The 12,168-nt window shown below is 34.8% G+C and overlaps 1 protein-coding gene across 1 annotated transcript; it reads right to left on the reverse strand.

Moving 5' to 3' along the window:
• Positions 1–828: 828 nt before the first annotated feature.
• LOC145559342 (uncharacterized) lies at positions 829–11,907 on the reverse strand. Its single transcript, XM_081620766.1, has 13 exons — positions 11,306–11,907; positions 10,563–10,640; positions 8,449–8,606; positions 6,515–6,590; positions 5,642–5,709; positions 4,638–4,848; positions 4,392–4,520; positions 4,176–4,282; positions 4,046–4,099; positions 3,872–3,955; positions 2,704–2,867; positions 1,745–1,897; positions 829–1,346 (listed from the first exon to the last, which is right to left on the reverse strand). The coding sequence occupies exons 1-12, from the start codon at positions 11,634–11,636 to the stop codon at positions 1,747–1,749; spliced, it is 1,611 nt and encodes a 536-aa protein (XP_081476892.1). The 5' UTR covers positions 11,637–11,907; the 3' UTR covers positions 829–1,346; positions 1,745–1,746.
• Positions 11,908–12,168: the final 261 nt, after the last annotated feature.

A 12,168-nucleotide genomic window follows, 5' to 3' on the forward strand; every position in this document is an offset into this window, starting at 1 on the left:
TCATCGCTCTAAATTAGGATAGGTTATATTTTGCACAAAAAATTGATGGTGACGATTCCATAAATCACTTTGCCACACAAATTGAAATGAAAAGAAAAATTAACAACTCCGTAAGCATTAAATACATTCTTGTGTGTCAATAGGTACGGAGTATTGTTTAAAACAATTCAGTTTTTTTTTTTTTTTTTTTTTTTTTTTTTTTTTTTGTGAGTACTTATATTCTAGACAAATTTTCATTTACAACCAATTATACATTTATACCTTGTACATGACAAGACCAAAAAATTTTACTTCATATGGTTATAATTGCATGATATTTTTTATTTTTTTAGAAAAGAAAAAAAGATATTTGCAACCCTAAGGGCTGCATATAAGAAGCTAAAAATGGAAATAATAAACAATAAATAAACATTTATTACACCGATGTACTCGTGAATTATCGATAAATTCCCAACTTAGTACTCCGTATTAAAAAAGGAAGTAAGGTTTGCATATAGCATTACCCTAAAAAATCATTAATTATGCAGTGCAAGATACAATCAGTTGCATACTTGTGTTTAAACTTGTCGAATAAATGACATTAATTGTAACGTGCAAAATACAACCAATTATGTGCTAAACTTCTTCGACCCAGTACTTGTATAAATTACAAATCTCTCAAATGATTCTACCTTTAGAAATAACTCCAAACCTTTATGATTATATTATGAGCATAGTACTTTCATACTTAACTCGTGAGGCTAGAAACGTTTCTATGGTTTTGGCTTTTCAATATTTATTATAAATTATAGGGTATTAAAATCCAAATATACGCGTAATTAAAGCTTATACTTTACAATTAACACCAACCAACAATTAACAGATTTTTAACACCAACCATACAATAGTCCAAGATTCTACTCGTGAAGTCAATAGTTTCAACACAAAAGGAAGACCCAAAAAGAAATTAAATCAAAAACGGCATTATCGCCGTTCAATCAAATAACCAGTTTAAATCTCAAAGAATGATCGTAGCACCAAGCTATCAACCCTGTTCTAACTGATTGCGAGTTGGCGACGATTACATCATTATAGAAATGTATAATACTTGTATCATGGTAAGATCAAGATCTCGTGTCTATAGAGTACAGCCCAAAAAAAGGGAACATTTCGATATAAGTTCCTGCTGAGATAGTCATGTACGAGCTGCTTGTAATATGTAAATCCCGACTCAATGTTGTATAACCTTAGCTGTCCTGTTTCAAGCAATGAAGATCTCGTGTACTTGAACTGTCAGCAGAATTACTTAACTCGTATATAGCCACGCTGAAAATTTTCCATCGGTTGTTCAATTGAGAGGGATAAACCTGTAAATATTCTGTTAGCATTTGATTTTGAAAGGTTGCAGTCGCAAAATGAAGTAGTACGATGGCCCGATGGTAATATCATGCAAGCCCCCGACTTCATTTAAAGCAAACAGAAAAATCACCCAAGTCAAAGGTGTTTTCACAAAACCTCCCATTTATCTTCCCTACAAAACCATCAGAGACACAAAAAAAAAAAAATGGTCTACAACGTAGGATGCGTTTTATTGACTAGATTTCCACTTAAAAAAACTTATCAGGACTTGACTAACCTTATATGAATGTTAGTTGTCGCCTGTCGGGAAGACATATGACAGAGTGAATGCACATATCCTAACCTTTTACTATAATTTTGTACTTTTTTGTGCAAAATGGGATAGTAGGCCAGTTTTCAGCTATACCTTCAGTCACGAGCCCAAAAAGGCTCACTAGAGAGGTTCTTTCTATGTCTCGCGTGTGCAACAGCAGCAGCTCCAGGTGGAGGTGCATGTACATTAATTGGAAGACACCACTCGCATTTGTCTCTCCCTTCAACTAGAAGAGGATGACCATACCTGCAAACAATAGAGTGACAAAACAATCAAGGTGACAGACAATAAAGATCCTTGAATGAAATGATGGAATTATACAGATAAATTATAAGATATAATTACTGATACAAAGTACATTGGGATGACAAATTCTACATGAAGAAAAACTACTAAATAAACTGAAGGACTAATTGTCAAACAAAGTTAATATCTTAGTCTGTTCATTCACATTATTTCACTAATTGGTACAACAGGGAAAACAAATATCCAGCATAATAATCAACCCTGCACTAAATTTTGGGAGCAAATCATAGTGCTAAACCTACATAAAGTCAGCATCCTGCATCCATACAAAAGCACTCAACTCACAACGACATTTCACCTTCCAAAAAAGAGGAAACTAGGTGGCAAAGTTAAACAGCTAAGATAAAACATGGTAAAAAGTACTATTGATAGATCTCTTAGGGCTTGTTCCGATTTACTGAAAACAACTGAACCGAACTGATTGGGGCTGAACTGAACTGAGCTTAGCTGAAATGAATTGTTTATGAGAGAAAAAAATTAGAACTAAACTAATTGGAGCTGAACTGAACTGAACTGAAATTAAGCTGAACAGAACAGGCCCTTAGTCACTCACTAGCCTCTGATATAACAAGAAAACTGGTGCTGGTTTTCAGCTGCATGCTAAATACAGAGTATTTGTCTTTTGCCTATTAGCATATGAGTTCAAAAGCATATAATAGCAGAATGCCCATCAACTTTGCAGTTGATAGCAATAAGCTAATCCCGCCAAGTGAAGTATGTGAGCTGAACAAACAAAAAAGGCCTACCTACTCCAGTCAATATTCCTTGGAGTGGTAAAAAATTCAAACCGCAGAGCCCATTGAACAGACACATGAGGTGTTGAAAAAGACATTGGTCCGTCCATGGGAATGGAAAATAGAAAGCTAGTCTGCACCAAGTCGGCAACAACCTCGTGATGATCACTGTGAACCTACATAAAATTAGATCACAAAACAGGAAAGTGAGAAAAAGACAGGTAAAATTTTGTAGAGCAGATGAAACAACAAACCTAAATCATTTAAAGCTAAGAAGAAAGTTTTGTCAGCATCCATCCAAGATTAAGAGGTTAACCAGATATTTGATGCATAACATCATAACAGCTTTAGTTTCAGAAATAGAGTGGAGGTTTTTTTTTTTTGTGGGGTGGGGGGGGAGCTACCAGTGATACGCTCTGCTATGTGGAATGTGCGCAGGAACATAGTATACAAGCTACCTTGCTTTATGCAATGTCTGATTAGGTTAATTGGTGTATGTCTTGATATTAGTGTATGGTAAGCATTTATTCATCTATCCCATTATTATATAATTTTTTTTTTTTAGGGTTTGTATCTGATATGATTCCGATAGGTTAAACAGACTTCACTAGTTCTAGCCCTTCTAGGTGTTAAAAAAAATCCCACCCAAACTTTCAAGGGGGTGGAGTAGGAGAGGATATATTTAAAGAGAGAGAAGAAAGGAGTGATTAACATGAAGCACCATCACCAGAGAAGGTAGCCAGTGCTGCAACTGATACGAAAACATACAAACTGCTTTGCTCTAGCTCTTTTAGGAAAGCCTGTAATAAACCGACGTAAGGGGAGGGGCAATTTTGGTAATGCATAAAAATCTGTTGGGATTGGCTTGGAGAGGAAGCTAGGAGGTTAGTTGGTTCTATAAATACGAAGATTAGGGAGATGGAAAGCATGGAAAATATTGCGTGAAGTTTACTTACTAGGTACCCCTAACGAAATACGGAGTATCAAATTTTTCATGAGCTGCTTTATAAAATGTGCAGGAAAATAGTTAGGCACAAATTTCAACGCATGACAAGAAACAAACAATTCTTTTGTCTCAAAACCAAATTGAGATAGAATAACCGGGAAGGATAGCAAGAAGAGTAAACATAAAGCAACTAAGGCTTTTTTTTTAAGAGATGACTGAGAAACACAAGCACACCTTTGTAAGCGTAGGGGAGTTCTTCCGGGACGGGTGGACAGAACGTCGATTTATAGTCTCCGAAATCTCCAAGGTGATCGATACCTGGAAAATCACAAGTCTCATAGCCAATTACATCACCGCAAACCATCTGACTTTTTTTCATGATGTTTTCATTTGTGAAAAATTATTTACCTCAAGGCACCTCCTTGTTCCTTCTTCATGAAAAAAGGTAAGGGTCCCACCTATCTATTACCAAAGTGTTAAAATCGAATTTGGGAATCTGACAGAGCACAAATTTCACTATGCATTCCTACAACTTTACCATATCACTGAAATAATAATTTGAATCTGACTTCTTGGGTGAGAACCTGAGCAGAACTTGATCATCAAGCTTGATGTTATAAGACCTGCCTCGCATAGAGCCTTCTGCTGCAGAAAATGTTTGGATCTAATTAGAATGTAAAGAAACATGATAAATGATCCTTGAAGTGCTGAACAGAACATAGGAGACAATGAGACATGAAATTGTAACAATTACATGCAGCAGCCTCTGTAGTTTGGATGGGAGAAGATGGTCCCTTTTCATCTTCATCTTTTGAAAAAGTTTTTGAATATCCTCTTTGCAGTCTTGGAGAGATAACAGAAGGACTCTTGGATGACAAAATATCTGGTAGCAGAGAGAAAATTTGCTTTGTATCACAATTGGATATATGACATTACTTTTAACTTAAAAGGCCTTGAAAAAGAAGCCAGTTGCTTGAAAGACATTAGCTGCTTTACTTACCCCCAATTGAATTATGTAGAACTTCATCAGCTTCTGCATGCAAGGGGGGTTCTCTAAAGGACCTTGAGGCCGATCCTTGTAGAGATAGTGAACTGCCAAATGACTTGTGAAGACTGTCTCTTGATGGATTATATGAAGAAATAGATAAAACTTCGTCCCTTGAACTATCATAGCCTTCCTCAGCTCCATCATATATATCATTAGCCCTAACCTTTAAAAACAGTTCAAAACTAAGACATGATTCATATCACAGCTGTGTCAAGTTATGATGGTTAAAATTGAATACAAGATATCGGAGTAATATATAAACCCAAGAATCGATCAATCAATCAATATAGGCCCAAGAGTGATGTGGAATGTTCTGAACTTAATGATTCACTGACACAGTTGACTAGTTGAGTGTTAGCTGTTCCAACATGTCCAAATTTAAGGTATAGTTGTAAAAGATATTCTCAGATAAGAGCAGTTCAAGGGAGGACATCTATTTTGACCTGTCCACTTTCAACCTGGTGGCCTACACTTAACTTTATGCACCTCAGATAAGAAACAGAGCATTTTGTGGCTCAAACAAGCTGAATTTTGTTAAATAGTTCACTATATTTTTTATAAGCACAAATAAGAAACAAAAACTAATTTTTTGAAAATGAAAAGATTTATTGGCATCTTGAAAAGATTAAGCAAAACTAAAGGAAAGTACAATATGAAATTCAAAAACCCCTTTAACATTTTAACTAGACCCTAGCCTCCTCATATTTTTGTCTTTTTAAAAAAAAAAAAAAGGATTTTCAGAGACAGACAGGAAGAGGGTATATCTTGTATTCATAATTAATGGGCACAGATGGAAAGATGGTGAGTACAAGCGTCATTGGTGTCACATAAGCAGATAAGCTGAAAAGATTTCTCAAAGCAATAAATAGCACCAGGAAACTTGCTGTATCGATTGCTTTGAAGAGAATACAAGATATCGCGTGAAATATTAGTGAAAACAAGGTTCATAAGCTTACCCACTCCGAATCCCCATCGAGCTCTTTCCAATATATATCTGTTTGAATGGTCTGGATCGGTACAATTCCTAAAAACATGACAAAATGATTATTAATTGCAATTTCAATGTGGAACAGCACAAACAGAAGATATTTTCCAGCAAGGGTTCTACAAAGCCGTAACCGGATTGGCTGAAACTCCAAACTAGATTTGTAAGAGCTGAAGTTGAGCCAACAAGCTTAGAGCCACTAACATGATTACATGCATTGGTAAAAGATGACATGGAGTGGTCTCTCCTTGTCAAGTGACATTTACGGGAGGAAAAGAGTCAAAAGATGTCTTTTTGTCTCAGAGGATAATACATAATAAGATTTGCTTGCTTACCTCTCATGTGACTTAGAATGAAAGAAGAGATTAATCCCCACCCCACATTCTCTCTCTCTCCCTCTCCCTCCCCCACCTCTCCCCACCTATGGAGGCATGCTTTTTCTTTATTTTCTCTATCAGCAGACATAACGTATATTGTGACTTCATGAATGTTTGAGAAATTAGCAGCTTATAAATCAATCAATCAAAGCCTTAATCCCATAAGCTTATACTGAGAAAAAAAAAAAAAAAAAAAAAAAAAAATATATATATATATATATATATATATATATATATATATATATATATATATATATATAATGGTGAGATTAAAATAGGCCAGTTATGAAATATTTTAGTCCTTATTCAAAATTTTCATCGTACACGATTGTGATATTATCAATCAGCAAGAGAGTAAATAGGCAGTAAATGTATACCAGGATAGTTTACACTAAAAGTACTCCTGAAGGAAAAAAAATTAACCCCGTCAAAAAGAAAATAAATAAATAAATAAAATAACGACCTACCATCCGCTTGATCTTCATCAATCGTTAGTCCACTTGCCTGTTGAGTAACCCAAATTTGCAAGGGGACACGAGCTTCCTGTAAATTTTGGATATTGTCAAAAAATAACCATAATTTTTTTTTTTTTTTTACCATATAATCTAATTACCAACAAGCAAAAAGGATATGATTTTACATTCAAGTGCCTCGTTGAAAAAAAAAATACAAAAACAAAATCAAATTTCCATTTTTGTAAAATAATAATTCCTAAGATTTTGTGAGCATGGGATAAGACAGATAATGTTTTTTTTTTCCTATTTCACCCTAGATTACCGCTAATACTGTTGGTGGCTTTACCCAAAACCACTAATGGTGTGAGACACATAACGCGTTAGTGGTTCTTCATGACAATGTACGTGTATAGTATATATATTAATGGTAAAAAGTGAAAAATGGAGACCATCAATATGACCTTCTCCAAATATTTACTCTCTCTGGCATTATTAGCCTATTAGGAATGTGCATTCATGAGAAAACGAGACCAACAGTTTGACCTTCTTTAAACAGTAAGAGTAAACCATGTTAATTTTTAAAATGAACAAAATTGAAACAAATTGAATGGAGCTGAACTGAACTATAATTCAAGAGGAAAAAAATATGCTTTTTTAAAACAAAGGTTTATTGTAATGCTACCTTACTGTATAACTGAATAACTCGGTCAAAGTTATCTGAATTGAAAACATTATCCTATAACAATGATATAAAAACCTATTGTAAATCTCTCCATATTTGTCCTTGTCTATGTCAAGTGCACATTGGGCCAATTCAATTAAGGAAACTCTTTCACATAAACTGAAAAAACCTATTGTAAATCTCTAGCTTGAATGTTGGCTAAGCTTTTAAATTCATCAAAACAGTACTTCCATATCTTTCATCAATCACACAACTTTCTACTCCCCCAATTAGAAGCAATAGCAATGAAAGCAGACTTTTTTTCTAAACTCTTCTTCAAATTTTATTTCAACAGCAAATTTTGCAACAACTTTTTATCACTCGCCCTTTTCTCATATTCCAATTGAACAAATTTGCTGTCAATAGATTAATTTTACAAAAACCCTTGCCACTTGATTACATGATTTTAGAAGCACTCCCTATCCGTCACACCAATATCATCTTTTTTTAAAAAGGAAAAAAAGAAATTGATATAATATTCAACTAATCCTTTAATAACATCAAGATGTATTAGTTTCTCCAAATTTTGGAAAAAAAGAAATCATGAGTTTTTCCAGACTCATCAGACAGAGGTATTCTGGGAGGAGAGCTTTGCCTTCTTTGGGGATAATTATAGAAGAGATTGAGTTTCTTGGGTTTGACTTAGAACTACTTCAAGAGTAGAAGGTTAGAATGCCAAAGTCATTCGGCACGGTGATGTTTGAAAAGGTCATGTAAAAGAATAGAATAACACATACTTCCTCCATCCCATATAAACCGTTGTTTTGTTATCAAACTTTGACAGCAAACATTTCCCATGGTATATTGACTAAAGAATTACAACAAAATAAATTTTTAGAATTTACGAATCTACCAAATTATATTATATTTTTCAGTGTTTCAAATAATTATCAGTCTAAGTTCATCTTTAAAAAGAAAAAACACCAGTTAACATGGAGCAAAGGGAGTACCAGCCAAAACAATAAGACACAATGGTCGTATGAGGAAAGAATTGACACTACAATAAGGTATACCAAAAATGGTCATCAAAATGAGGTGGGCAGAACGAGTAGATCTATTGTGTTAAACCTAAATCTAAATACAAAATCTGAAATGAAAAAACCACCTATGTAAGCGAGACAACGGGACATGGCCAAGAAGGGTGCTGAGATAATAAATGGTTGCGGGCCTTGAATTCTCTAAATTCAAAAGGGTAAGAAAAATAAGAAAATCAATAAGAACTAACCACTCCAGTAATATTATGAGCCAGATCACTCTCTGTGTGGCCATTTTCCAGTATCAACCATTGCCCAGAAAAAGTGCTTCTAACATAGTACAAGTATCGTATTGTTGTACCCCTGTATGATGGCGGTATGATGCTAGGCAAAACCGTTCGAACCACATCTGTGAAGACAATTTTCTAATAGACAATTAGCATACAGTAGATGACAGACTTCATATAAACCAAAAACATAAAGAGATTCACTTAAGCATAAGAGCTGATGAATGACGAGTCAATGACGTCAACCAAGTGGCACTACTATATAAACAGGAATACAGAATACAAAAGGCAAGTGCTGATGAAACATATTAGATATAAACAAGTACAATACCAGAAGTTGCAGTCAAATGAACAACCAAAAGACATAAGCAACCGTTTGGATTACAGAAATTGCCAAAGCAGACCTTTTTTCTCCAATTTTTCCCATAGGTTTCTTCTCCTCATCGTTCTCATTCGCTGTCCTCCAGACATTAAAGGATCAACTATAGGTTATAGCCCTAGCATCACCCTATCCAGGTTTGTAAGAACTAAATTTGATTGGCCACTTTCTTCTTGGCAAGCTTTCTTTGAGAAGAATTTGGACATTGATCATGATGATACATGATGGTAAAGAATTACGTTCAATCAGGTACTCGTTCTCTCTCGTCAAACAATGATTGGAGTAGTGTAGATTTGAGGGTTAGTAATAATCTCATGGTGAGTTATGATGGGGAGGTAGCAGTAGTTAGTAACCATGGAGTGGTTTTTGTTTCACTGTCTAACAAGATGCGTTACCTTGGGATGAGGGAGGGTACAAACTGAAGAATTTTAAAACTCAAGGATAACAGAAAATTGACCAGGGGCCAAATGTGAAGTAACGAGCATCATATGCCTCCTGTTTTCAGACATATAAATGTATAAAAGCACCTATCCAAATGGACTTTGATTAGGAAGCTTGTTGAAATCTGACTCGTAAACAGTTTTCTACAGTCGTGAAGGTTCTCTATGTGCTTAGGAAAGTAACGGTATGAGCATACTGAAAGGTAACAGGGTCGAACAAATGACAGATTACAGTATGCAACCTTATGTTATGCCTCATCCTAACATATAATACTTTAATTATTTTCAAGTTGGCATTGAACACTGAGAATTTACTAATTTGAATTTTGCTTTCTTTAGACATCCTAACTGTTCTTGAGAAGACCAATAGCTCTGTTGCATAAGCATCTTTTGCAAGAGAGATATAACACAAATACTTTCCATTAAGAATATGTTTCAATAGATCAAAAGTTCAAAACCAATTAATAATCTCAACTTCATGCCTACACTCCAAGCCCCAACGTACAAGATCTTTTGATCATCCACATCCAAAAGGAACTCCCTAATCGACTTCTCAAGCCTAGGTGGACAATAGACTGAAAAGATTTAACAAAGAGAATAGAGTGATACTGGACAATCAAGACCAGAGTAAAATATTCAGCAACTTAAGGAACTAGGGTTCTTTCGAGCTGTCAAGACTCCGTCAAAAAGAAATAGATCATGCTTTCGCCATCTAATAAACTGATTGCAATGTCATCGCTCAACTCCTAACATGAGGACATGAATTTTATCCTTCTCCAAAGGTACTTTGGGAACAAGATAAAAGTGGAAATGGCTACCCTAACTTAGAAGTTTAATCATAAAAAACATGCATAATGTCACAAAAAGTATTATCCTAATCTCCAAATAAAATTTCAGATTTACTTATCATCTCCGCTACAAGTCACTCCCATCCTTCGCCACCTTAGAGGGCTTAAAGGCCTTAAACAACTACTATATGAAAATTCTCAGACCTTTTGTATCTTCTTATGATATTCCCACTTAATAAGATTGTAGCTATTAAATATATGAGGTGTGCATAGAAATATAATTTTTCGTTATATGCAACCAATAGGGTGTTCTACAAATACACTTATGATAAAGATTGTCAGCAGAATGAATAATAAAGCAAACTGGTGTTAGAGCGACATGAAATAGATCAGAATAAATACCTTTTAGTAACTAGAACAGAATATTTTTATCCAAGAGAATTAGGAAGAATAACTATAAAATCAACTCACACTTTTTAGTAGCCCCAGAAGAAATGATCTGGTTTGAGACTAATGATGTTGTAGAATAATCCAAGAACACATGCTCACCTGAGAAATAAAAATTATATAGTCAATCCAACATGTGTGAGTAAATCAGTTTTTATAGCACTCTACTTTCCTCCAAGATACATTTCAAGCAACTAACAACTAAACCATTAGTCATGCGACTTATGACAAATGCATATCCGGACATTGCACCAAAGAGTGTTGCTTGCATTCAAAATCACAACATATGACAACTAGGCATATAAGATAAGGCCATTGATTAACATGTACTGCTACACTTCATCCACATTTCTTTTCACTAAAGTGCTAAGAGAGACCAAACAAATACCAAGTAAAGAAACATATTAAATTTGTATTAGTTTCATTGATAGTGTAATCTTGGCTAATGGTAACTCTAACTAAAAAGTATACATTGTTAATACATTTAGAACATACATGTGACATTTCAATTCAATCCTTTAAAACGATTCCCGGTCACTTCTTCCCCGGCAGCCTCGGCCCCCTCAACACCTCCTCCCCAAATTCACACAGAATTGCACCCTTCAACCAAAGTGCCTAACCCTCTATATATACTACTGAGACATCAGAAAGCTCAACTCAAAACATGATCAAAATTCCTAACATATCAAAACCCCAATAACATTAAATTCAATTAAAACAAACCAAAACTGGAAATTAACATAGAAAGAGAGAGAAAGAGCACAAACCCTTCCTCTGTTTCGAACCCGGTAACGGTTTCTGAGCAGTAAACCATTGAGTATCAAGCTTCTCAACCCCTTTAAGCTCAAAACCAAGCCTTTCTAACAAAAGGGAACGCTCAGAACTACTTGTAATTTCATGGGAATTGCTTGGATCACTAGGGTTTTGAAGCTCAATTGTAACCAAAACCTCATCACCAGGTCTATACACATTTTTATCAGTTTCAAGCTTCAAAATTGGGATCAATTCTTCCCTTTTTCTATCAATTGAGCTTTGCTTATTACTCGATTCTCCGATCCCAAATAGGGAAAATCGCCGAGAAATTTCGGGGGGCGGCATTTTTTGTTGCCAAATTTGTTCTGGGTTTGTGATAATTTGGACAGATCGAATGAAATTTGTGATTGAAACTATAACATGATAGAAAATTAACAAAGAAAAAATGGTGAATCTAGGAATTGTATAATGTATGGTGATGCAACGAAAAAATTTGTGTGATGAATCTGAAGGATTGAAGATGATGAATGAGGAGAAGTAGAAAACAAACTGACAAAGTGAGTGCAGTAAAACAAAATTCTGATCAGAAATTCAAGATCTCAACTTTAGGATTAAATTAATGAGGGCTGCTTATTTATCTATAACCATTGTAGTTTTGCTGTATTTAACACCTGGTAGTATACTACTCCTGTATCAAATCGGGTGTTTAGGTCGGGTCGTATCGAATCATTGTGTTGTGTCGTTTAAAGTTAAGTTGGGTTCAACCATTCAAATTGGTTAAGTTGGGGCAGATTTTTTTTTTATTTGGGTTACATTTTTTTAGAAATTGAGTCTATCTCAAGTCTCGTCTTTTAGAGTTAAACTCCGTAGTTAGGAA

Source organism: Chenopodium album, chromosome 9 (assembly GCF_948465745.1).
Source record: "Chenopodium album chromosome 9, dcCheAlbu1.1, whole genome shotgun sequence".
Taxonomy (NCBI): Eukaryota; Viridiplantae; Streptophyta; class Magnoliopsida; order Caryophyllales; family Amaranthaceae; genus Chenopodium; species Chenopodium album.

Coding starts and splice junctions, on each gene's coding strand:
- LOC145559342 (XM_081620766.1), bottom strand. CDS start 11,636: ATGCCGCCCCCCGAAATTTCTCGGCGATTTTCCCTATTTGGGATCGGA. Junction 4,283..4,391: donor AACTACAGAGGCTGCTGCAT/GTAATTGTTACA, acceptor CATTTTCTGCAG/CAGAAGGCTCTATGCGAGGC. Junction 3,956..4,045: donor GAACAAGGAGGTGCCTTGAG/GTAAATAATTTT, acceptor GTGATTTTCCAG/GTATCGATCACCTTGGAGAT.